We start from the raw sequence: 26,569 nt of genomic DNA on the forward strand, positions 1-26,569 counted from the left end.
ACCAGATTGAACATATTGAGCATCGCAATGATAGGTGCCGGGGCACGGGATGGAGGACGTCAGGTCAAGGGAGGTCGAAAACGAATTCGAAAACCAGCCTTCGAACTCGAAATGGACGGGGAGGGTATGCCACTCCTTCCGGACATCACCGACACCAAACTTGAGGAGAAGAAGGCCATAGTAAGGGCCTTTCTTACATCGCACTATCGTGAGTTTGTCGTCGCATCACCTGACAAATTGTTCAATGCATGGACAAAGGGATATGCTCCGGGAAGGACAAGGCGGTTGTGCCATGGAGTGCCATTGTACAAAGTCAGGATGACTTCGTGGCCCGGACGTATCTTCCGGCGGATGTTGACTTGAAGGAACCTTCGAAGCTGCAAATTTGGGACACCACTACCTTGCTCCAGTTTTGGCTCGCTCGGCAAGAAACAGGCGAAGGGCCCACATTTCTGTTCAAAGCATGGAAGAACAAAGATGGGGACATGGTACCATCTGTCATATCTGGCAACTCGCCCTCTCCTCAGACTCGTATAGTGAGAAGGCAACAGAGGGTTACCATCCGAAGGCCTCGGGAGTCATCGACAGAAGCCGAGAGTGATAAGGAGAGTGCCACTCATCATACGGAGCATAATGTGGATGATGACCTGGCTGACGGGAGACCTCCGCTGAAGAAGCCCAGGACGGGAGGTCCTACACCCAGAGGGCCGGCAGTCCCACGTCCAATTCCAAAGCCTCGCCCGGCCAAGCCGGCCAAAAAAGGTGCATTACTGACATCACGATTGGGAGACCTCCTCGCTGGGTTAACTGACAACGCGACGGGCGAGGTTAGAGATGATGTCGAAATGGAAGAGAGTATCACACCGCCGGCACAGAAAAGGAGGAGGGGCACTCGAGTCACTGTTGAACCATCCACGAGGACGACCCGGAGTAAGTTGCAAATGCCAGTAGCCAGTACACCTAGAGTCACCAGAGCACGGGGACGCACTTAATGTACATATATGTTCCTGCCCTCATGTGTAATGTCATATGTGCTATTATGTATATGTCAAAGTACTAACAAACAAATTATAATTGCCAAATGCCAAATCTCGAGTACCAAGGCCCGAGTACCGAACCCTGAATACCGAAGCCCGAACGCCGGTCACCGAGTACCAAGGCCCGAGTACCGAACACCGAGTACCGAGCCCCGAGGCCCGAGTTCCTAGGCCCGAGTTCCGAGGCCCGAATTCCGAGTCCCGAGTACCAAGCACCGACTACCGAGCCCCAACTGCCGAGCCCCAACTACCGAGCCCCGAGTACCGAGCCCCAAGTACCAAGCCCCAAGTACCGAGCACAGAAAACCTGGCAGCGAGTACTGGGTAGGTAGAATATACAAGTACCAAGGACTACCTACTGAGTAGTACTGCAATGTGTCTACTATCAGACATTGATCAATATTTACATGTTACTTGAGTCCTCAAAGGCCTCAATGAGGGTATCCAATACCTTCAGCATTTCGGAGGTTGACTCCCTTACCCTTTGCATTCTCCGGAGGTCCGCATCTGCTTTCCGTAGCTTGTCGCATGTTTCAGCCCATGCCATCCTGAATGGTCTGTCAGCCTCAAGAATTTGGGCTACTGTAGGGGCAGGAAGATTTCCATGACGCTGTTCGTAATCTCCCAGGCGATCTACAATTGATTGAACTTGCAGGATATTAGCAGGGATAAATAATCAAATGTTGTATACTTACTTTCAGCTTGATCATAAGATCCGATTGGCATGAACTCCCGAACCATGGCACGCAGGGCTTCATTGTTGAGTTCCGGCTCGGGCGATTGACGTTCGGGAGCTTCTGACATAGCTTAGAAGATAGCATGAGTAAAGCACATGAAATGATATGAATATACCTACAAGGTATGGGTGCACCTGGTACACCCAGAGTGGCCGGATCGGGCTCCGGAGTTGATTCATTCACTGGGGAAATGCCATGAAAGGTGACCATGGGATTGAAAGGGTAATCTCACCAGCCATAGGAAAATCGGGTATAACCGGAGCATCATCAGACGAAATCAAGGTATCCTCCGGACCAAGATACAAGTCCGTGTCATCATACAGGGCCAGTCCATCCGCCAGAGCCGGAGATGATGGATCTGGAGATATGTGATGAATTTGCACATGTAAAATATGTAAATTTGAATTGGAAAACATACCGGGAATTACATTCAACACATCCAAACCACCGGACGATCCAGAATCAGAGTCTAACTCATCATCCGGCCCAAGGTATATATCATCTAATGGATCTGAACCATGTCAGATCAATTGACTGAAATCAGAAAAAACAAAACATACCAAGGGACATCCGGGACTGGGAGGACTCATCCACATCCATTGAAGTAAATTCAGTGACCGGAGGGTCATGAAATCTGACCCCAGGTTGAGAGCTCATGATATCTGATGAGCTGATGCACTGATGAACTGATTGATAACTGATAACGTCGAAGTTCAACAGATGGCCGGCGATTGCCGAAAGTTGAACGATGACCAAACAAACACAAACAATCAACGAATTTTCAACATCGTCCTTCAATTGTATTGTTTCTTTGAAACTTCATTCTATTGATAACAGATTTCACCCTGCTTTCAACATTCTCACATCTGTCAACTCCATCCAAATGTCTACTCAAGTTCAATCTTCATTGGCCAACCTCAAGGCATCCACTGCTCAACTTGTGGGCATCATTGCCGGCGCCCGGCACATCCCGGCCGGCTCTGTGGACGTCCACCTTGTTCTAACAAAGCAGGTCACCACTCTTTTGGTATGTTGAACCTATTAAATTAGTGCAACATTAATGTTTGTAATGTCCGGGTAGGCTGACATCATCCGGGCCCATGAGAAAGGGGAGTACATCCCTGGAATTGTGGCGTCCTGCTCTAAGGAGCTGATGAGGGTGCGTTCCATGACTCCCCGGGCTTTGCCCAACTGGCACAGCATTGGCCACGATGACCCCCGGGTGGCTAGACACGCCTGGCGCAAGCAAGTCCGTGCCTGGGAGGCGTTGGGTGATAATTCCTGTGATCTCCCTGTTGTCCCTAACGTTTCCACTGGCCCACTCACTCTCAACCTTCCGTCTCCACCTGTCCCTTCACCTGCACTTGTCCCTTCCCCCACCCCCGTCATTCCCTCACCTCCGGTCGTCGCCGGACCTTCCGGCAAGACGACCCCCGAGGTCCGGGACAAAGGAAAAGGTAAGGCCACCTCCGTCGACCTGTCGCCGGAAGTTGGGGGGAGCAACAAGAGGAAGTCTCCAATGATTTCGGGACACTCCTCCCAACCTCCAAAGTCGGCGCTGAAGGCTCGCAAGCGTGTCAAGTCAACTCAACTCCCCAAGTCGAAGCCGTTTGTGGAGTCGGAAGATGATGAGGACCCAATTGTTCAGGTATGTGTTCTGGCTGATTTCTGACATGCTCTCAATTTGTTGCAGCCGATTTCGCGTGGAGTGCCGGAGGTCGTCCTTCCCCAGCGCACCATTGTGGTAAGGAAGCCCCAGTCGCCTCGGTCACCCGGTTCCCCCAAGAAGCAATCATTTGGGCCTGCTTCGGTAAGTTTGCATTTTTCGTTTGGACTTTAATTATATGCTCATGTGTCCACAGCTGACTGCCGGCAGTCGTCCGGAGGTTACGGTGAGTCGTTAGGACATGTCCGGACCTCCCATGTATAATTCCCACTCATTCCCATTACATTAGAAATCTCCCATCAGTCGTCCGGAGGCTCGGGTAAGTCCTAGAAGTTTTCCAGAAACTCATGTGTATTAACAATCTGTCAGGCAACCTCCGGCAGGCGTCCGGACGTTGAGGAGGAGTCCAATGATACTTCCAGTGCTTCGGATGGTGACCCGCCGGCCACTACCACATTTGATATCACCATTCCCGGCCCAGTGAGTACTCCAATTAATTCCCTCTAGTCCATCTACTAACGGATACTACAGAACAACCCCTGCCATTATTGTGTCAAGGAAAATTGGCCCTGTGCGACTCGATTGGACAAGAGGTCCAGCCTCCCCTGCTTGTCTTGCATCCGCTGCTCCACCAAGAAGATCAAATGCAACCCTGCATCTCTGGGATCGCCGCCCAAACGGACCCGAGGGAAGTCTACCACCGGCCGGACGCGTTCCAAGACACCTGCCCCTGCTCCATCCAATGCTCCATCTCCCTCCCGGTCAAGGGCCCGAACTCGTAGTCAATCTCGTGGCCCTTCCCGAACTCCGGCCATCCCTGCTGCAACCACACCCCAGGTGCAGTCACGTGGTCGCAGCAAGACCATCACTACCAAGAAGACACCTGCACCTGCACCTGCACCTGCACCTGCACCTGTTCCTGCACCTGTCCCTGCACCTGCGCCAGCTAGTAAGTCACCCATACTTTTGATGACCGGCTGACCTAATTTTTTACTTAGCAGTCAGGTCTTCCAGCGTCGCAGTGCCTCGTGCAGCACTCGATGTTCCCATGCCGGATCTCCATTCCATGGCAATCGCGATTCGGGATGGTGCAGCTCGCATCGCTATTCTTGAGGCTCGGGTGCAGGAGCAGGATGCTAAGATTGATACCCTGCAACGCCTCCATGAGAGCCTCCGGCGCACAGTGGTCGACCGGCACCCTTCATTTTCACTTCCGGACACACCGGCCGATGGAATAATGTTGCTTGGTCAAGGAGGTCCCCCCCCGTCCATGTCACCCCTCCCCTCCGCACTTTCCAACCTCATTGATTTGGACTTTTCAGTCATGCAACCTACACCCTTGACGCCTGAGCATGAATCTGCTGTGGTAGGTCCCATGGTTGAGCCCACCCAAGTTCAGCCTGAGGGTCCACAATCCTCCGGCGAAATTGATCTCCCTGATGAACCAGGCAACCTCCTGCCAGAATCGCCCGGCGATATTGTGGTCCCTAATGAACCAGGTAACCTCCTGCCAGAATATGATTCTTCTGATGAGGAGATGGATGTTGAGGGAAAGGTTGATCTTCCTGGTGAGGAGGTTGACATGGCTACATAATTGCTCAGTGATAGATGTACATAAATGTTTTTCCATGCATGTTACCTATGCCACAATTGAATCATTCAATGATCACTCCCGATATCCAGAACTCGAAACTGCAGATTGAGGTAGATATCACCCAAAACCCGAACACCCGAATGTCAAATTATTAGTGCCGAACCCCGAGTCCCGGGTGCCGGGTACCGAGTCCCGACACCCGGAACTCAGGATTTGACATTTTAGACGAACGACATCTTCCAGACATGTTTAAATCAACCTATGTATATCTGTCAACATTTTACTAACCCCCAAACCCCAAACCGAGATGTACCAACCCCCGAACCCCGAAACCCGAGAGTGCCGGGTCTCGGGTCTCGGGTGTCCGGAACTCGGAACTTGGGAGAATTTGGGGAGATCAATACAATTTAATTTACAATCGAGTTGATTGACAACATATTGACTTACCCATGTTTTGCAATATATTTTTGTTTAGACATACCGAGTTCCGAGTTCCGGACACCGGAGACCCGAGACCCGAGACTGCCGGGTCTCGGGTGTCCGGAACTCGGAACTTGGGAGAATTTGGGGAGATCAATACAATTTGATTCACAATCAAGTTGATTGACAACACATTGAATTAACTATGTTTGCAATATATTTGTGTTTACATACCGAGTTCCGAGTTCCGGACACCCGAGTTCCGAGACCCGAGACTGCCGGGTCTCGGGTGTCCGGAACTCGGAACTCGGTATGTCTAAACAAAAATATATTGCAAACATAGTTAATTCAATGTGTTGTCAATCAACTTGATTGTGAATCAAATTGTATTGATCTCCCCAAATTCTCCCAAGTTCCGAGTTCCGGACACCCGAGACCCGGCAGTCTCGGGTCTCGGGTCTCCGGTGTCCGGAACTCGGAACTCGGTATGTCTAAACAAAAATATATTGCAAAACATGGGTAAGTCAATGTGTTGTCAATCAACTCGATTGTAAATTAAATTGTATTGATCTCCCCAAATTCTCCCAAGTTCCGAGTTCCGGACACCCGAGACCCGAGACCCGGCACTCTCGGGTTTCGGGGTTCGGGGGTTGGTACATCTCGGTTTGGGGTTTGGCACTGAAAATTTGACATATATATTTTTGTCAGTGTTGTGCTTCTGGTGTCCATGCTTAGAAATAGGATTTGTTGCACACCAGGGTTCAGGTGTGGGGTTTTTCCACTTCAGTCCTGGATTATTGGTCAATGCCACACATGATAGATTCATGTTTTTGTGCTTAGGGGTTTAGATTTCGTGGTTGATGGTAGGTATATGCACTGATAGTGTACATGTATCCTATGTGTTTGATTCGCTGGTGGCTACATCAGCTGTATGTCTTGATGGAACATATCTAGGCTCACCCATATATGTAATACACCCCCGTCGGCCCGCCCGTCTATGTATTATCCCCCGTCGGCCGACCCGTCTATGTGATACATCCTATGTTGGCCCACCCGTCTATATAATACATCCTACATCGGCCCACCCGTCTATATAATTATACCCCACCTCGGCCCACCTGTCTATGTAATAAATATTTTATAGCACCCTCGGCCCACCGGTCTATTTGATATCTCTTTCGTCGGCCCACCCGTATATGTAATACATTCCACGTCGGCCCACCTGTATATGTAATACACCCTACGTCAGCCCACCCGTCTATGTAATATTCCCCTACCTCGGCCCACCCATATATGTAATACACCCACGTCGGCCCGCCCGTCTATATAACAATATTTGCCTTACATCTCTCTTCAGCCCAGCTGTCTATAATATCCTACTCTACATATTACCCAGATGGGCCCACCCATCTCCATGAATGATCATATTCCCCCGGCCCATCCGTCAACATTAAGGATATATATATCATTGGCATACATGGGCCCACCCGTCTCCATCGGAAATAATATGAGTCCCGGCCCATCCGTCATCATCGAGAATATACACAACATGGGCCCATGATCAGCTGGCCCGTCTCATACGGGATATTATGGAGGTCGGGTGGCCCGTATAATACGGAATTTGTCACTGAAGGGGCTCGCCTCCCTTACTTCCTATCACGAGCAAGAATGTGGGCGACCAGATTGGGTTATTGCGTCCATCGCTTTGGACTCGCCGACCGCTTCTCAAATCACTGCATTTTCAAATTGGACTTTGCCTCGTGGCACTCATACTCTCACGTTGGGGCTTCCGGCATTGTGCTTTCGTTACATCTGACATTGCTTTCCATGCTATATCAATATTCTCTCCTTGAGCGACATCCTATAAGTGCAGCAGCCTTGGGGCCTTTCTGGTCATGTTTTTTCGCGTTTTGATGCGGGATCTGTGTATTGCAAATAAAATGGCAATGAGTTTCCATAGTGCTTCGTGCATGCCCAACAAGTATTGTGTAGCACCTCATCTTACAAGAACACCGCTTGCACCAAATGTAACTTTCAGACTTCGTGTCGTATCTCCATCTATGTAACCATGTCTAGTACATCATGTTTGCACAGCGGGATAGTGATATGTTATCCTGGTTGTAGTAGAATCATCTCTATAGACCTTGTACTAAAGTGCAAGCCATATCAAGACACTGTCACGGTAGCAGACCACCAAATGATGCAAGTGGTAGGTCAAGAACATAGCAGTGACCACTTGTGTTCACTGCGATAAACAATTTATAGCCTTTCGTAGCTCTATCTATCCAGGATCACACTTGTGTTGTTTGGCAATATGCTACCCTAGGCATATCACAATTATAACTGATGACCATTTAGCATCATCATCACATGTATTTTGTAGCTCATGATTGCTACCTCGTTGGCATTGTAAGAAGCCATCATGAAGTCCGTCTTACGCAAAGGATGGCCACTATTATGGAGAGCTGCTGGACTTCCTGCAACAGTTTATCTATTATATATCACAATTGCAAGACATATATCTTCATCAGGATTATTTTCCTCTTCCACCTTTTTATCCTTTGATGCTATTATGCTATGATTATTTATCGTGTTATCTTCAGGTAGACATGTGATCTGAATCTGTCATCTATACCTTCTTCTCGCCGGTTTCCTGATGAGATGACCATTGGATCAGAGAGATGCCGGACTTCCTACAAAGGTTTATCTATCAAGCATCATAGTTGTGAGGCATTGTGAGACATATATTCATTCATCAAAGTTAGGTCTGTATTGCACTTTGGATGGCATTATGCTTTGCATATATATTCATTTGTCTTCGGATATAATCTGGTGGACTTTTGGTCTGAACTTGCCATATATATCTACAAAAGCCAAGTTCTCGCCGATTCCCTGATGATAATCTTAAATGTGATGGCCCATTTGTTGGAATCCATCACATGAGTCAAGCTGTAGTAACCATGGACCAGTAGCCAAACTTATCTCCTCTCAATATATGTTGCAAACTATGTTTACTGTGGAGCATCTCTTGCACTTGCTCCATTCTGATGCATGATTTGTACTGTACCAATCTCGGGCAATAATCACATCTATTTCATAAACAGTGACAAAAAGCCAAGATTTCCCAGACCCCTTCAGGGTAATATTGCCTGACATTCAACGTCTCGATTGTGTGACCTTGCCATGTTACACAATTAGGTCTACATGGGGGATACACAATGCCGTGGCAGCAATGTGCCTTGCATGACAATTCCAGCTTCATCTGTTGCTCTAGATCTTCATGTCATTCATTTGCATTTCTGTTCAATTTTGATTATTCTAGGCACATCCTGCACCTTGTACAATGTTGACCGAGGTGTTCATCCATTATACTGATCCCACAATGTGAAGGCCAATTTAGGTTTATTATTGTGTACATAGATAATACAAATGGTAGTACATGTATTAGTGAAACATATCACTGATGGCGTGTAGCAGAAGTGTTAGCAACAGAGTACTGTGCTACATTCTGAGGCAAGTAAGTAGACACATTGCGAGCCCCAAAGACCTTTCTACAAAGTGTAAGAAATGCGTGAACAGCAGAAAGCTTACAAAACACTCACCTGTTCCACCAAACAAGAAGAGTGTCGACAGAGGCTTTGGCGGCAGATGTAGGTGGATGCTCAAAGTAGTCGACAATGTAGATGTAAAATTGACAATGATTAAACTCATCATCAACAATATGCCAGGCACCACAGCTTGATAAGGCAAATCGTAACTAGGGTCCCAGCTATTCTCACATCTAAGAAAATTATGAAACATACCTGGACTGCTGAATATGCGATAGCTCGCGCTTGAACTGAGCACATTCCTAATATTGTTGCGATGTTGGACTGGGTGCGCCGTTCACCTGAAGTCCTAGACTGCTTGTGTGATGGTTCCTGATAGCCCAGTTCTTCTTCGTCAGATTGTATCTCCCCAGCAGAGCTGGGGGACGTAAAGATATGTTTGAAAGTCTATGCAAATAGGTAAGCGCAATGCCAGGAAGAAAATACTAAAACCCACCCTGACGAGCAAAACACCTTTGAACAGCCCTTTCATCGGGTTGTCAGGGTCATATTTACTGTTGCAATACAAGAATGCTGGCCACGAATGAGCGGTAACTTGAAAGTCGGGTTCGTAGTTTCGTATCCCTTTCTTCATTCTATGGCTATAATCAGTATGAGGTGCAGTAAGCTGGTTAGTGAGGCCATACTTTGGATCAGCCCAATGGAAATCTACGGGACATAAAAGTTCCCCGGTCACATCATGATAAAACCCACGTCCAGACTTGTCGACTAAGGGGATGGGTGGGTTGGGGGTAGGAAGGCTCTCGTTAAGCCATGAAGCCACTGCTTTCTTCAAGGAACTAGTGTCATCACCCCGTGCTGAATCAGCACCTCTATTGAGCTGAACTGGGTTTAAGCATTGATGCGACTACTTGCATGACAGACAACTTACCTTTTGATAAGCGATATTGAGTTGATATCCATCACTTTGAGAGTTGACAAGGCTGCGGACGCATGGAACCCAGCGAAGTAGCTGTTGAAATGACTGATAGATTTGTTCCTCCCTAGAATTTTGCAAACAAGATTAAATCATCTAACTGAAGGACTAAGCATAATACTCACTCTTCTGTGTGTTGGTCATCTTCATCACACAGAGCACTCCTTCGATCGTGCTCTCCAACAAGGTCCTCAACCCTGTCGGTCAAGCTCACAAGGCGCCGGATGGCACGGCCAGCAGGGACATATATATCACCATGGCTATTGGACACCAGCTGCGTCAGATACATATAGCAATCCATGTTAGTACAAGACCTTTTGTTGCTGCGGCTTTCTCCCTGCAGCTCAGCATTTTGCTCTTCTAGAGCAGCAATGCGCCGTTTCAGAGCGTTATGGGTTGCATTAGGTGAATCATTGTCAAAAGGACTTGGAGACTGCGACATGGGTAATAGGAACTTGAAGGAAAAAACGAGGGTGATTGACGTACTCAAGACGATAAGCTTTTCAAGCACCAATATCTGAAATTGATGTGGAGCAAGATTCACGCTCGTCAGGGCTGCCATTGACTAAAGTTGAATAGTCAATAAAATGCTCCACTCTGTTTGAATGGAGCAGACCATCATGTCGTTATACGGACCCTTGTGGTGTTTCCGAAAAAATCGGAAATATGGTGTCAGAGCATGGGGGTATTGAGTGCAAGCGAAACTCTGGGTCGGATCTCATCACGGAACTTGTAGCGTCATTGTAATGTCATGGTGGGTCCATCATGATGCAAAGGCTCGTCACTGATATCCAGGGCTGGTGTGTTGCGGACTTGACTCTGATTGTCCAATTCAGCGTTCTTCCAAAATCGTGACCATATGTCGATAACTGCAATGCAAGAGAGCAGGTGAGTACTATGATGAATATTCAAATGTACACAGCTTGCTCACGCAGTAATTATCACTTCACTTCAAGCATCCTCACTGATATTGAAATTGAAATTGACCCATTAATTTTGTACCCCACCTTGGAAGCCTTTATGGTAAAGCTAGACAATGATGAGCCAGCACGACAATGGCCTGCCTTATTCCTCACCCCTTTGAAACGGATGGGAGCGAGGACACTTGATGACGTTGTTGATATGTGCATCGTGTCCCCCAAAACCCTCTGGATATTTTTTAGGCTGTGCCCTATGATGATCATGGACCTTTATGTCCATGTCATTGACACTATAAGTGCGCTGCAGCACATGAAGATTTAATGCACGACTCACAAGGTAAGAAACTTTGCCTTCAGAAAGGATTGCACACTGACTGCTTTAATATTCTAGACTAAACTAGTGTAGATTAGCACGATATTGAATCAAATGTATTGGATTTATACTGAGCCGAAAACTAATCTCGACGAGCTTACATTAAGAAACCGTAAACATCCAGAAACACCAGTATGGTTGACCTTGGCAAATATGCAAGGTACCTTGCATTCCACAGAGAGACCATAGACAATCCTGGAGCCGATACAGAGATCTGATTTTGACACATTGAGTACAAAGATCAACACGATTGGAAAGAAATAAGAGTCACGCACTTCAAGTTGTCCTGACATTTGAGCGATATGTCATCACTATTCACAGAGTTGCTTGAAATTGAATGCGCCAAGGTGTTCACAGAGGGAGACTATAAAAAGTGTCGCATGAAACATCGAGACAAGATAAAGCCAGTCATCATGCCTCTCAGCATTGTCTGAGAAAAGAAGTTGGACTGAGCAGCAGGAAATTGATGGTCCAGGGAGCTTACCTAAGCGAGCAGCGCTCGGACAAGGTGGGTCTTCTTGAGACAAGTGGTGTTCTCGTCGCTGATCGGAGAAGGCAGTCTGGGAGCAGGAATGGAGACGGAACATGTCGTTCCTTTGAGATGAACGGATCAGTGCGGATGCGAGTTCCTGCAGCCTATTAGTAGCTATCTGTAAATCTTGATCTAAGGAATGATCACTCACTGTATCCCTAAAATGCAGGTGTTGTCATCCGTTTTCCAGACACAGCGATTCAATGAAATCTGGTGTTTGAGGTCTCTCCGTTCAAACCAGCAGCAAGTCTGAATGAGGTGCATTGATGCCAAGTGTGTGAAATTACAGACTCAGTGGGTGTGGACGACTGTCAATAAGTACCTAGCCGCACCATCTAAAATGGCAAAGCCCGCTACCCGACTAAGTCACGATGCCTACTGCCGTTCAGAAACCTAAGACCCCTGGAGGCATCCAATCTTACTACCAGGCCAAGATTGAGGCTGATTAATCGGAAAACATGGAACCTGCGTCAGTTGGAGGCTCACCGGAATGCACTGGATGCACGAGGTGCGTTTGAATTGTACTGATTCCAACGAATGCATTCATAGGACAAAAACATAGTGTGTCTGCTATGAGAGGAACTTCAGCTCTTACACGAACCTGGAAGTTATGGTGAAGGTTATGGGGAAGAAGAAAGTCCTTGTCAAGGTGCAACCTGAAGGCAAATACAGTACGTGCTGGGTCTTGAATGATGCTTTATCCTGTTTCGCTCACACACTGTCAAGTAGTTGACTTTGACCTGTCGATCAAGCTGTCCCAACTTTCCGCTTCATTGCGTGTGGCTCTCCGTTCTGACTCTTATACCATCCACAAGATATTGCCGAACAAAGTCGACCCACTTGTCTCCCTCATGATGGTAAACGATGATTCTTAGGTAAGTCCAACCTTCTCCTTCACTCATCACTCACCATCTCTTTTGCTGCTTACAGTGTGTGCTTATGCATGCCTCCAGCACACCAGACCTCAAATGGAACGCTTCCACCAACCTCATCCATCCACCAACTTCATCTGTCATCCACCTCCATTATGCTCGCAGGCCTTGACATGCACCAGATCATCAACAAGCGCGATCGGTTTATCGAAGTGCACGTCCAACAGTGCATCAAGCTCGAGGAGATCCCAGCCACCATCGGCGATGGCCACTTTGATTCTCTAGTTGATGTTATCCCCGGTGCGCACAAGCAAGAGGCCCCTGATGAGAACCAGCAACTCTCAGCGCTGTCCCCACATGACAAGCTATGCACCATGGTCGAGCTCAAGTCACTCAGGGTGCTCGGGAAGCAACGCGCCATGCATACGCATGACCAAGCAGGCAGAATGCAAACAGTGCATCGACCGCGAGAGGCATGTGAAGCACAAGCACGTTGAGCAGCTTGGCATCATGGATGGGATGTCATCACTGTGAACTGCTCTGCGCAGGATCAGGTCGCAAAGCTCGGGTGTGCTGTGTTGTTATTCCATGCGTTCATTGAGAAGGAGGAGCAGAAGTGTATCGAGGGGATATCAAAGGCGCATTTGAAGGTGCTTAAGGTGGATGATGAAAAGGCTGAAGCTTATCGATACAGCGAAGGATACGCGCATCACCCACTTACTGCGGCAGATGGACGCCTATCTTGATTCACTCACACAGGCCATCGTGGTGCAGTAGAATGAGTCTGGTCCCTTGGATACGAACTTTGACCAAGAGAAAGGCCCCGCAAACGAGGCCATGTTCGGCGCCCAGGTCAGTGCTGATGCCCAGGATGACAGGGGCAAGGTGGACTACTATGCCGTCGCGCATTGCATTTCAGAGAAGGTCATGAAGCAGCCTAACATTCTTGTCAGTGGTCAGCTCAGGCATCCTTGCAGACGAGATGGTGAGCAATGCCATTCAGGTTCTTTATATTATATCTCACTCGAGCACAGGGTCTCGGGAAAACAATCCAAAATTCTCACTGGTCACATTCCTCATCGAGGTCAAAAAACAGTGCGGGCCTTATCTTGTCATCGTGCCACTATCAACGATAACGAACTGGTCCAGCAGATTCGAAAAATGGGCGCTGACGGTGAAGATAATTTCATACAAGGGCAACCCCGCACAACGTTGCAACCTCCAAGGCAACCTGCAGATGGGCCAGTTCCAAGTTCTGCTCACCACATATGAGTACATCATCAAGGACCGGCCTATTCTCAGCAAGCTCAAATGGGTGCACATGATCATCGGTGAGTGGGTTTGAACATCTTGCTGGTTCTTAGTTGTTCATTCTTGGTTTAGACAAGGGACACCATATGAAGAACATCCAGTTGAAACTCGCGCAGACGCTCACTCAGTACTACCACTCCCGCTGCCACCTCATTCTCACTGGCACTCCCCTTCAGAACAACCTCCCCGAACTTTGCGCCCTCCTCAACTCCATCCTGTCAAGATCTTCAACTCGGTGTTACGGCCGTTCTTGCTGAGAGAATTGAAAAAGTGGAGAGTGAACTTCCCGATAAGGTGGAGAAGGTGATCAAGGTTCACGTGAGCACACTGCAGAGTCAGCTGTATAGACAGATGAAGAAGCACAAAGTATGCGAAGGGGTACGTTTGATGCTTTTTGGGGAGTGGGCGAGTCGTGGTGCTGATATTCGTTTATATCTGGAGGCGTGAAGGGTCTGAGCAATGAGCTAATGCAACTGCACAAGATTTGTCAATATCCCTTCTTGTTCGAGAGCGTTGAGGACAAGGTCAATCCAACAGGGCTCATCGACGATAAATTGATCGGGTCAGCTGGTAAACTCAAGCTCTTGTCGCATATTCTTTCCAAGTTCTTCGCGATAGGTCACAGGGTGCGTTGCTCCCTACGATGGTCCGAGCTGTGCTAATCATTGTTTCACATCTTCATGCCTGGACTGGTACGGCATTTTGGTCCTCTTCCTCTGGCGGTGGAGAGAGTTGCCTTCAAGTATGTGATTATGTCAAGCATTTTTTTCGTTCCTTTATGACTCTCAAATTATAGCGATTCATTGATGGACAACTGCAAAAGCAAACTCCTTCCAAGGTCATCGGTATTTAGTCTATAGTACATATGTGTGTAGCACTTTGGCACTTTGCGACATAATCTCCATACTGCCACAGGCTCATCCCATCACTTGCTACGTGATCCCAAGTATCATGAGGGCTCTTGGTGGTCACGACAATACGAGGATCATCAAGACCTTCATACTCCAGCAGCCATTTCTCTACAGTGCCAACTTCCTCGGTCACACGCAAAACCAAAACCTCCAGGATAACACAATCTGAAAGAATCATTTGGAGCAAGGCTGGTGCTGTCTGCTTCGTGAAAACTCGGAGGGAAATATGTGTGAGCTGGGTCAGGCAAGGTATGCCAATCGAAGAGCCCCAAAGCACCCAGCCTTCCAACAATTCAAGATGAGTAATGTTATTGAATATAGGGATGGATGGCAGAAATGGCCTGGCTGTCCTGCAGAAGACAGTTGATAGTTGAATGGACAGCCGCAACAATGGCAACCCATTCAATTCCTCCAATAGGAAATCTGGCACAGTGTGGTTATGCCCCTCTGGAAGAATCCAGAGCGCAAGGCTGCAAACACTGCTACAAAGGTGCATGACCTCTGCTGCTGTAGCAAGCTGCACTGTACCGCACAGGCAGAGCGATTTAACATTTTTAGAAGCAAGTGCCGGTCGAGAATGAAGTGAATCGATGAAGCGACATGCGCGTGTCTCACTTGTAAGGACGATAGTGTGATATATCAATCCTTCAGTCCTATTAATGTCCTGTAAGTGGTGACTTCAGAATATTCCGGGACTTGTACTTACCAGTTTTGAACTTGCTGGGAAACCAGTAAACATGAGTGCACATCACTTGCAGGGTGCACATGTGCAGCAAGTCGAAAGACTTTCCGTTCGATCTCGTATGGCAGACACAGCATATCAACGTCAGGTCAATGTTCAAGATCAAAGTATTCATCCTCTTGGAATACTGGCTAGTAGTAGTTTGATGTGTAATTCTAACGTCAACCATGATGTCATTCCATTCAATTTATGACCCATCCCGCAACGTGTGCAAGCCTGACCATACCTGAGCTGTCAAAATTGTCATATCAGCCTTATAAAGGCCACACTCCACTAAATGATATCAATGTGGTGCTGCGCAAGTCTTGACTGTTGCCGGCAAACCCACCACTCACATAGTCACCCATTGCAATGCCTTACCATGATCCAGACCAAAGCTCTGAACACAGCGCACCACAAATTCTTGGAGTTGAGGACTGGCATCATAGCAAATGGTGCTTTCTAGCCAATGGTCAAGGAGCACCAGTGGACTCGCAAGGATATTACATCTTCCCCAGTGAACCACTGGCAGGTCCCGATACTCAAGAGACCTTAGATTCTGCAAAGTCGCATTCGCCATCATCAAAGGCGCCCACCATTGCAGCAGGAGATGACTTGGGAAAGCATACTAGTAACCAGGTGTGTGTGCTGGTACTATTTCATAAAGTATGAACCAACTCAAAGAGGCTTGAAAACCATGTTTCCTAGCATCCTGTCAATATCCCACATCATAATTTGAAGCGTGCACTGTCAGGTGACGAGTCAAACTCTGATGTGAAATCTGATGCAGTGAGTCTTTCTCTCACTCTGTTGATATTAATTATCTACTCACACTGATGCTCAGAGCCGGCAGTTCGCTGACAATATCACAAACTCCCTGCATGTGCAACCACCCACCAAGAAGCGGCGGGTCACTTTGTCTGGCAGTGAAACTGACAGCAGGGCTGCAGATAATGTGGATGGAGTCATAGAGAATCGAAAAGAAATTGTCGAGGTGCTTCGGGAGCAGACCGCCATCCTGGCACGCCTAGTACATGTTCTTGAAGTCGTGTCTCAGTGATTCAATGGACATATCACAGCGGTCAACACTGCCAAACCATATTGACGTATTATATCATATTACTTTTAACTGATCCCGTCCTGGCGCCAGTTGAATGATGACCAGAGGCTGAAACTTGAATAAATCTACCAAACTTTGTAGGTACAGATGCAATGACTAATGCTCACCAGAGTATAGTTGGATTAAAAGACTGTACATATACCGCGCACTTCGGCGCCTGAGCACCGGCCCAGTTTCTCGGTGAGTGCTTTGAGGTCGATACCGCGCAGTGACATCTAAGAACAACCATGTTTTAAGGATGCCCGCGAGATACAGAATGCAGACATCTCACCTTGCGAGAGTGGATTTTAAGAATGCTGACACGAGCTTCTGGGCCAGGGGGAGGGAATTCGATCTTTCGGTCAATACGTTCCGGACGAAGAAGTGCAGAATCCAATATATCTATGGTGGTGCCTTCAGAAAGTCATGATGCCTTATGAGGACCCACAAACCTATACAATTCGTAGCCATGATAACCTTGATGTCCTTTGTAGCCTCGAAACCATCTAACTGATTGAGAAGCTCCAGCATCATGCGCTGTACTTCCGAATCGCCACCTCCCGAACCACTGTCTCCTCGCGAACTGCCGATAGAATCAATCTCGTCCATAAATATGATACTAGGTGCATACTCCCTGGCCATGACGAATAGCTCCCGAACCATTCTGCTTCCTTCACCGATGTACTTCTGAACAAGCTCGGAGTCTGAAACACGAATGAATTTGCAGTTGGTGTGGTGTGCGACGGCGCGAGCGAGTCTTTCCCGTCCCAGGAGGTCCACAAAGAAGAACACCCTTGGGCTGTGCAATGCCCAGAGATTCGAAGAGCTCTGGGTGTTTGACGGGCAACTCGATAAATTTCTCGATTTCCTTGATTTGCTTATCCGGACCTCCCACCATTTCGTACGTACTATCTGGGACTTTTTCTACCATCATGAGGGAGACGAGTGGGTCGACTTTGTTCGGCAATATCTTGTGGATGGTATAAGAGTCAGAACGGAGAGCTACGCGCAATGAAGCGGAAAGTTGGCAGGAAGACTGGGGTAGGTTGTGCTGGTAGTGCCATCCTAGCAGGAGCACGAAGAAGACCGGTCAACGATAACCTTCACTTTGATGGCGGCGCCAGGGCTGTGCAAGATTCTGGGGAGGTTGTAGTTGGGTGTGTCGAGTAGGTCACTAGGTTACTGCGTCAAGGGCGTGGCAGGAAAAGTGGTGCCGGTGATTCTGTGAAAGGGTGGGTATCAACATTGTCGACGACGAGGAAAAAAGAAAGACAGTTAGCAAGCCAAGAATTCATAATATCAAACTAACATCACCAGGACTAAAATGACCGGCTGCTCAGACTTTTTGCCAACCCGGAGTCATCGACTTTCCTTCCCTAAAATGAGTTAACGCTTGATGGGACTGACATGTGGTGAAAGGGAGACCGAGATGATTAATAGGTTGACAAGGAAGGTGATGGCATTGTGAAGGGTTAGGGTTAGTCCATATAAGGCGATCTGTTCCAGAACGGATCGCCTTATATGGACTAACCCTAACCCTTCACAATGCCAGGTGTATGGAACAACTGTAAATGGTTGCACTCAAATCTTACCACGTCCCAAGTCCACAAGATGCACCTCGTGCACTTCTTACTTTCCTTCTTGCAGCTGCACCATCTCCCGCTCTCGCACAAGACATCCACACCCGTTTCGATGATCATTTGGCAAGCATGATCATTGCTCACATGTCCGGCTTCCTTCCTCACGAGGCCGAGCAACTCACCATTACTGGTGCTCCCGGAACCATCGGCGAGGTCAAGACCTCCGTCGTCTGGGTCCAGGTACCCTCTGAAAATGGCACCGTGCATCTCGAGCTCGTACATCGTGTTAGTATTTATCCTCTAGTTTTTGCACCCAATATTGACCACTACACAGTTCAAAGTTGAGATGGAGCACAACTGGTATGAGGTCACAGTCTCTGCATCTGTTCCCTACAGTATTGTGTCCGTCGTGGACTAGGCCAGTGACAGCCCCATACCTCTTTATTCCCCTGAATCTCACTCCGAGGATGCTCAGCTCCCTCCCCTCTCCTCATTCATCCCTGCAGGCTCCAACGCCCCCTCCTGCTCCACCAAGAAGGTTGGTGGTCGCTTCAGGAAGGGTAAGGCTGTGGCAGATCTCCGAAAGAGCAAGGCTGTCAAGGAGGGTGCCACATGGTCCAGTGGCCCTGCAATTCCTGACTTCCCCAAAGCATATTACAATGTCTTCCCATGGGGCACCAATGATCCTGTTGAGGCTGCGGAAAGGAAGGCGCTGAGTGAGGGAGATGGTAAGTTCCGCTATATTCCCTTTGTGATCCAAACATCAACTCACGCCTCTTCTAGCACCCACAGATCCTTCTTACGGTCGCGTCCAATCCTCTGAGTTGGGTGATAAGCTCGCAAGTCCGGCAGGGTGGCACGCCCTGCCGTGGGGTGTAGACCCCAGCATTAGTGAGGAAGAGAAGACTACACTTCAAGCGAAAGGTTCGTCATCCTCTAGTTGACCTTTTCGTGCTATAGACCTCATGCGGAACGGCAGGCAAGTTCTGGCGCTGTCTTCTTAGATAGATGATCTATAGATAAACACCTATAAAAACAAATATCTCCACGGTCAGTGATTCAGACAAATACCAATGACTGATAACGTGGTCATTCGTGGGTGGCTAGTTGTATACAACCCAAAGTATGTTCAGCTAAGGATACTTCTGCAAGATCAGTAATACAATGGTCAATCCAATCTTTGGACTTGACAGGAAAACAAACAAACAATGGTCAGCCCGACAGTATGGCAATGACCAAAAGAATATACGGGTTTCTTCCTCAAGTTCCCTTTCAACAACAGTGCCTCGTGCCAAACTATACTCCAAAGAAATGGTGCAGAATTACAATGATAAACCCCCTCAGCACAAAACAGGTAGAATCAAAGGTCAAGACTAATCAGATGCTTTATTGTAGAACTCTTAGCTCAATATTGAACCTGCTGTCAAGGAACTCTTCTTTGAGTATTCAAACAGACTCAGGAACGGACGTCCTTGGGTTTACTACCAAGTCGCCTCTTCAACGGCTAAAGCCTAGCAGGCACAGAATATCTTGGCTCAGTATCACTACTCAGATGAGTGAGGTCAAGCTTCACTATCAATTCCTAAAGTCTCCCCACTATGCTACTTCTGAGTCTTAGGTGGACGTAGAGACAACACGAATATTTTGGAAATATATTTCTGGACAAAGACCACCAAAGGTTGGTGAAAGTAAAAGAAAAGAAAAAGAATAATAGAAATCAGAATAAAAGTGTGGCTGTACCTTGCTTGCTGGTTGTTGCACACAGTGAGCTCACAGCGGGTCGTTCAGTATGATGAGCTTGCAGTATTACTGTCTCTTGAGAGTGTTCCTCTCAGTCTTGAAACAGTTCTTGACACTGGTACTGACACTTATCACACCTTACTTCACAACTTAGTGTTAGTTGGGCTGAGAAACACCCTACTACCTGCTGGTATCTGCTTGTATCTTATTTCAAAAACTGAGGTCATTATATACACAATAAATGTGGCTGTGCTACTAGTGTATTCAAGAGTCATCAAGAGTCATAATGAGTCATATGTGCAAGGTGAGTCATAGTGAGTCATAGTAAGTATCTAGAGTGAGTCATAGTGAGTCATATATTCAGAGGGAGTCATAGTGAGTCATTGGGTATTTGCTAAGTCATGTGACCTGTCCAACCCCTGATGACAAATCCAGAAGGAGAGTAAGAAGTGTCACCTGATATGAATCCTGTGCGTGGCTGTCTTTGCTTTGCTTTGTTTGAAGGGTGAGAATGACGCGAGCCTAGTATTTAGGGGTTTACTAATGTTTTTCCAGGACAACATATGTGGGAAATATTTTTAACAGTCACCTGACATGTGTGGGATTTTGTCTGGGTCATCACCATGGCTGACTAAGCAAAACTCATCGCAGAATTAAATGTACTAAAATATTCAGGCTGCTGGCATATAAACTTGAAAAAATAAAAAGAAAAGCAAAAAATATTCCCTTAGCCTCAGTCCAACTTCAGATAAAAGGGAAAAGGGTTTCATAGTGGTATTTCAGGGTATATGACTCATGAGAGAGTATTGGTTGTCCATGCACCGAACCGGTTTGGTGCAGGTCATCTAGTGGAAACTGAGAAATCAATCGTCCCCGATTGCAAACTCTGAAGGGGGAAGGGTGTTCAAGCCCTAGCTAGGCTGGGTTCATCTTCTGTGTTAGGAAAAGGGTATCGTAATGGGTTGGTCATGATATGGTTTTGAGGCAGGGGTGGAAGTTCTGCCTGAAAATCTTCTTGCTGGGTAACCCATAATCTTTCTTCTATCTCATCAAGTGCACGGTTCAAGTCCTGTGCTGTTATGAATATGTATTCACATGTAGGGCACCGCCACCGGAGAAGGTATGCACCCCTTATTCTTCCACGATAGGGTTGTACATCTACCTGATAATGTAGATCTCCATGTGGATGCATTTCTCCTGCGTGCCATGTAAACGAACTTCCTAACCGATCAATCTGACTTTCAGCTATAGTCAGCTGGCTTTGGAAATGTTCTTCATTTGAATATATTTGACCAAGACGAAGGTATTGGGTGGGTAAGAACCCGGGTTCAGGCTGAGGGTTTACCTCCAAGCCTTGCTCAATTCGTGTTGCGCGATTCATTGTTCTCCAAGACAGATTGTGGTACTTGCACAGATATCGTCCTCAACAATTTCTACGTAACCCGTATGTTTGCTTGCTAGGATGTATAGAGCAAGGGCGTAGATAGTGTACAAAATGAGTTCCAAGACTCGCATAGTTGACTACAGTTATGGTACGTGTTTGATTTGCGGAGACGAAAGGCTGCCGAACGTAGTATATGGAAATGCAGACCGTAACGGAATGATGTATACTACCAAGAAAAAGACTAACTAATCAGCTATGAAAGGAGTGTACTTGTCAATTAGAAGAAATCAGGCAGTGGATCCAGACCCCTAACAAGGCTTAATATTTCATCATAGCGGCGATCCTGAGAGCTTCGTACCAAAATTTCACTTCCGAATTCCACAACACTATTCCCAAAGCTATCCATTCCGTCCAATTGCTTCTGAAAGTCGTCAAGGGACCGCATAATTGCGTCCGGCTCTGTGGCCTTGAATTTCCTGAGACACTTGGTGCGCTTCTTGCACCAGCGTAGAAAGCGAAGGTGTTTGGGAAGGGAAAGGACGTGAGTAGACAGGGTAAGACGAACGGGCGGTGGAGCGAGTGGATTAGTGGGTTCATAGTCCAATGGAGTGACATGTACAACAAAGACGTCCTTGTAGTGCTCCACTACTTCCGAAACTCGGCCAGTGAAGATCTGGTGGAATTTGGACTGGTCCTCTAGGCGCACAATTTGGCTGAGGGCAAAAGTGGCGTGATAGGTGCAGCAAATTTGGTGGTACGTCCAGCAGCGGTCCGGTGCGGAAGTGTATGCATCTGGTTTGGTTTCGATGATAGGGTGCCGATGAGTCAGGTCGACAAATGACTTGGGATGGCGGCGGAAGAGCATAGTTAAAGAAAGAGAGGAGTGATTTGCAGCCAGAAAAAGAGTGATATTGAGTAGCGCTGTTGTGTGCCAGCGGAAAACTGAGGAACACCTTCAAATTTTGGCGTCCTATATATGAAAGTTGTACAAGGGTCTTCAGGGATTTAAAGTATTACTATACTAGGCAAAATTGAAAGTCCCTGCGATCTAACCCCTAAATGAATTGTGAATGAAAAAGGCGCTGTCTGTTTTATTAATGCCGCTAGGGTTTTAAGTTATTTAAGGTTTGCATTCTTCCTGTTGCCGAAATTAGGGTTCCGTCATTAATTTAGGTTCCGGCTCAATTGATTGTCCTTCAGCGCGCAGTAACCAGTGAAACAATAAATAGCATGTGGGGCAATGTCTCTTTACCAATCGTTTGTATCCCAAATCCCATAGTACAGTTATAGTAAGTAAATATCCGGAAAATAGAGTGGCATGTGAACAGTGTATGTGATGTACAAATAAAACAAGGCAGGCTGCTTGTGTTTCATGCAATAAGCGTTCCTCAGCAGGTACGCTATTCATTTAGAAAAAAACTTTGGGGAGGGGAAACTAGGGAAAACTAATCTAAAGAAAATGTTACCCACGACTGAACTTCTATTCTTTCAATTTCCTTCAGGTGAGCTTCTACGTCCTGGGCCCGTTGTTCTAAGGTAGCGCAGATTGGGCAAATCCAGTTGGGAAAATTTGATAATGTATTCCGTTCTTCTGGGCTTAATGGTTCTGTAAGGTACGCGTTCCCAGGTTCTAACAAAATGTCACTAGTTCCTTCTGAGTGTGTATGTTTCTCTAGCACGTGGCCGATCCAAATGGCTGTAATGCGAAGCAAGTTAGCGCGGGCTTTCTGGTGCCACATCTTTAGCTGCTGTGGGGAGTAGCTGGCTTTTCTTTCACTATTCCACTGGTCCATCAGAATCAGGGAGAAGATGTTCCTTTTCAAGTTCCTCAATTCCTTGAGAAAGTCTCCAAAATTGGTGCGAGTTTCTTGATATGTATGGCAACAGTCTAAAGGCAGCGACTCCACGACGGGATATTATACCGTCCATTTCACTTAGTACATATGATCCTCCCTGAGTTCGCCGTTCTACTTTATAAGGGCCAAGATAACGGGGTTTAGTCTTTCGGTTTAGTTCCTTTTCTATCCGAGTGTTACGTACCAGTACCAGATCTCCTGGTTGATAAGCTTCCCGTCTTAATCGCTTTGAATACTTCTTCTCAAACTGCTCTTTTGATTTGAACCGAGCTTTCTTTAGGGTTTCTGCTGCTTGCTCTAGGTCTTCGGGACGTCTTTCAAGCTGGCGTATTCTAAGTGCTAGTAAATCCACTGAAGTCATTCCGCTCTTAAATCCATCTACCATGAATGTAGCTTCTGCTAAATCAAATGGCAAAACTGGGTGTACTCCGTGAACTAAATAGAATGCAGAAAATCCTGTCACCCGACTAGTGGTAACTCGGTCCGCAAATAGAGTTTGGGGGATCTTCTGAGGCCATTGTGTAATGTTTTCATTGCATGCCTTTATTAATGCTTCTCGTAATATGAAATGCCCTCTTTCAACTACTCCGTTAGCCTGAGAGTTGTATGGTGAAATTGTGACATGTGGAATATTCACTTTCCGCATAAGGGCTGAAAATGCTCCTTGCACTTCTGGTCCGTTGTCGGTAGTTATTTGCCCAATAGCTCCATATCTGCAATAGAGGTCTTCCCAAAAAAATTTGCTAAGGGCCTTGGCATTAGGTGCTCTCAGAGGTCGTCCTTCTACATATCGTGATAAGTCGTCCCTAGCCAACACAATGTATTTGAATCCTTGGGCTGGAGGCATGTGCATAATGTCAATGTAGACTTTCATGAATATCGTAGATGGGGTAGAAACTGTAATAGGAATATGCATTTTGGTAGTGCTTCGAATTTGACAAGGGTGGCATGACTGTACATGATGCCGTACATCTGAAAATAAGTAGGGCCAGAAGAACCTGAGCCGTACTGTGTCCCACGTGGCAACTTCGCCCCTGTGTCCAAGCTCTTCATGTGCCTGATTCAGAATAATTGCACGCTTTTCCGGATCAAAGACTACTAATAGGGGTGGTCTAGCCTGCATCCTCTTATACATTTTTCCATTCTGTACAAAGAATTTGACAGCTTTCTTCAGGAACCTCTTCTTTGCTGAAATACTTGAGAATGATGGTGCTTCTAGGGTAGTTAGAAATTTGAAAATATCCTTAAGGTTCTGTTCCTGCAAACCTGTTCCCATGAATACTGTGGAGGGAGATACCGTCTCGTCCTGGTATAATACGGTAGTCCGGAAACATGCTTGAGATACTCCCGTATATAATGCTAATTCATCCAACCAAGAATCATCCTGAACCTCGATGATTTCTCCTTCACCTAGACCTCTTCTAGACAGAGCATCTGGTCCTTTGAATTTGGTAGCTGGAACATGGATGAGTTTGAAATCAAACAAAAGGATTCCTTGGATCCAGCGATTGATAGCTGCATTTGGCTGAAGGTCGGGCTCATTTAACATTCCCTTGATATACTTGGCATCAACTTCTACATGGAGAACTTTCACCCCGATGATGTAAAGATGGAAATGACGAAGTGCTCGGTAAAGTCCATATAGCTCCAGCTTTGGTTGTGAATAGCGGGCTTCTACTTCATTAAATGGTAATGATCCATATCTCGCTGGGCGCTTACGTCCATTCTCATCAATCTGAGATAAGATAATTCCTGCTGCCATATAGCTAGAATCCACTGATAATATTACTGGCAAGTCTGAAGTATAGTCAATTGACCTCAAGGCAGGTGCTGAAGCAACTAGTTTCTTCAAAGTTTCAAAAGCTTCTGTACGTCTTTCATCCCAAACAAATTCATCAGTAAATCAACCCTAAGTTGATATGACCGGGTAGTGCTGACAAATAGAACTCATTATGATGCATCTAGATTTAGAATTGCACATTATTATCCTTGTGCAACATATATACGAGAGAATATATGACTTTGCTAGGAAGATTTCATTTTGACACACCTCTTATAAGTATGCAACATATGTATGAAAGACTGCATGACTATGCTAGGTAAATCTCATTTTGTTATGCATTTTATAAGTAGATATCAATGTGACAAGTGACCAGGCAGAGCTGACAAATTGGACTCATTATGATGCATCTAGATCTAGAATTGCAAGTCATTATCTTTGTGCAACATATATACGAGGGAATATATGACTTTGCTAGGAAGATTTCATTTTGACACACATCTTATAAGTATGCAACATATGTATGAAAGACTGCATGACTATGCTAGGTATATCTCATTTTGTTATGCATTTTATAAGTAGATATCAATGTGACAAGTGACCAGGCAGAGCTGACAAATTGGACTCATTATGATGCATCTAGATCTAGAATTGCAAGTCATTATCTTTGTGCAACATATATACGAGGGAATATATGACTTTGCTAGGAAGATTTCATTTTGACACACATCTTATAAGTATGCAACATATGTATGAAAGAATACATGACTATGCTATGTATATCTCATTTTGATATATATCTTATAAGTAGATATCAATGTGACTAGTAACCTCCATAGACTGCAATCAGCTGGCTGTAGATCATCAAATTTATAGCATGTCGCAACACTTTGTTCAGGTTAGCTATATGCCTGCGAAAACCGCAATTGTGACGATGAATTGACAATGTCTTATAATGCGATGGCCAGGCGCCATCAGAAATCAACGAGGATATAATTTTCATATGTAATGACAATTTTACGACAATTAAAATACAGTATGACAATAAATTGCACTTGGTGATTGAGATTTAAGTGGTAGCACCTAGTATCGAACGCAACTGGTTGAGACCGCAGTGATGTGCAAATTACCTTGGAAATAAGCTGGCGTGCAGGGCGACCGATCACATAGTACTAGATCACCTCAATCTTGATATGAAGGCTGAAAGTTTCGATACTATTTCATGATGGGTACTGCCGAGCGAATGGTAATTGACTATCAGAGACATAGAGAAGTAGCACAATTGACATAGATCCAATCTGACGTACAACTAGCTTAAATAGAAAAATATCGATACAACGTTAAAGAAATGTCCCAAACTACGATCAGGGAGGAGTCAGGGCTACAAACCAATAACACAACTACAATCGAGAAGATTACATCAGTAAAGAGACATTGGAAGAGGCATATGAAGACGAAAACCAATCATCAGACCAATCATTGTTATGTCCATACGTCACAGCACTCCCAGAA

At 46.3% G+C, this 26,569-nt stretch overlaps 6 protein-coding genes across 6 annotated transcripts; 3 read left to right on the forward strand and 3 right to left on the reverse strand.

Moving 5' to 3' along the window:
• Positions 1 to 8,911: 8,911 nt before the first annotated feature.
• F5891DRAFT_971482 (uncharacterized protein) lies at positions 8,912 to 10,267 on the reverse strand (the record flags this gene model as incomplete). Its single annotated transcript, XM_041376354.1, has 7 exons — positions 8,912 to 9,005; positions 9,057 to 9,211; positions 9,294 to 9,449; positions 9,499 to 9,637; positions 9,689 to 9,882; positions 9,934 to 10,045; positions 10,104 to 10,267. The coding sequence occupies 7 exons, from the start codon at positions 10,265 to 10,267 to the stop codon at positions 8,912 to 8,914; spliced, it is 1,014 nt and encodes a 337-aa protein (XP_041216226.1).
• Positions 10,268 to 13,912: 3,645 nt separating this feature from the next.
• On the forward strand, positions 13,913 to 14,648 carry F5891DRAFT_1133288 (SNF2 family N-terminal domain-containing protein; the record flags this gene model as incomplete). The annotated part of the gene is made up of 4 exons (XM_041364754.1): positions 13,913 to 14,006; positions 14,059 to 14,223; positions 14,258 to 14,364; positions 14,436 to 14,648. 4 exons carry the CDS (start codon positions 13,913 to 13,915, stop codon positions 14,646 to 14,648), a joined length of 579 nt encoding a protein of 192 aa, XP_041216227.1.
• Positions 14,649 to 14,835: 187 nt separating this feature from the next.
• F5891DRAFT_971483 (uncharacterized protein) lies at positions 14,836 to 15,573 on the reverse strand (the record flags this gene model as incomplete). Its single annotated transcript, XM_041376355.1, has 1 exon — positions 14,836 to 15,573. A coding segment is annotated over one exon (738 nt), but the record flags the coding sequence as incomplete, so codon positions are not given.
• A 417-nt stretch (positions 15,574 to 15,990) lies between these two features.
• F5891DRAFT_1202951 (uncharacterized protein) lies at positions 15,991 to 16,678 on the forward strand (the record flags this gene model as incomplete). The annotated part of the gene is made up of 3 exons (XM_041368948.1): positions 15,991 to 16,257; positions 16,327 to 16,407; positions 16,463 to 16,678. The coding sequence occupies 3 exons, from the start codon at positions 15,991 to 15,993 to the stop codon at positions 16,676 to 16,678; spliced, it is 564 nt and encodes a 187-aa protein (XP_041216229.1).
• Positions 16,679 to 16,860: 182 nt separating this feature from the next.
• Positions 16,861 to 17,651, reverse strand: F5891DRAFT_1133289 (proteasome regulatory particle base protein; the record flags this gene model as incomplete). Its single annotated transcript, XM_041364755.1, has 4 exons — positions 16,861 to 16,953; positions 17,010 to 17,119; positions 17,176 to 17,421; positions 17,462 to 17,651. 4 exons carry the CDS (start codon positions 17,649 to 17,651, stop codon positions 16,861 to 16,863), a joined length of 639 nt encoding a protein of 212 aa, XP_041216230.1.
• Positions 17,652 to 18,288: 637 nt separating this feature from the next.
• Positions 18,289 to 19,301, forward strand: F5891DRAFT_1241803 (uncharacterized protein; the record flags this gene model as incomplete). The annotated part of the gene is made up of 5 exons (XM_041369734.1): positions 18,289 to 18,582; positions 18,632 to 18,664; positions 18,716 to 19,025; positions 19,081 to 19,221; positions 19,258 to 19,301. 5 exons carry the CDS (start codon positions 18,289 to 18,291, stop codon positions 19,299 to 19,301), a joined length of 822 nt encoding a protein of 273 aa, XP_041216231.1.
• Positions 19,302 to 26,569: the final 7,268 nt, after the last annotated feature.

The sequence above is a fragment of the Suillus fuscotomentosus genome (assembly GCF_016647785.1).
Source record: "Suillus fuscotomentosus strain FC203 chromosome Unknown F5891scaffold_446, whole genome shotgun sequence".
Classification (NCBI taxonomy): Eukaryota; Fungi; Basidiomycota; class Agaricomycetes; order Boletales; family Suillaceae; genus Suillus; species Suillus fuscotomentosus.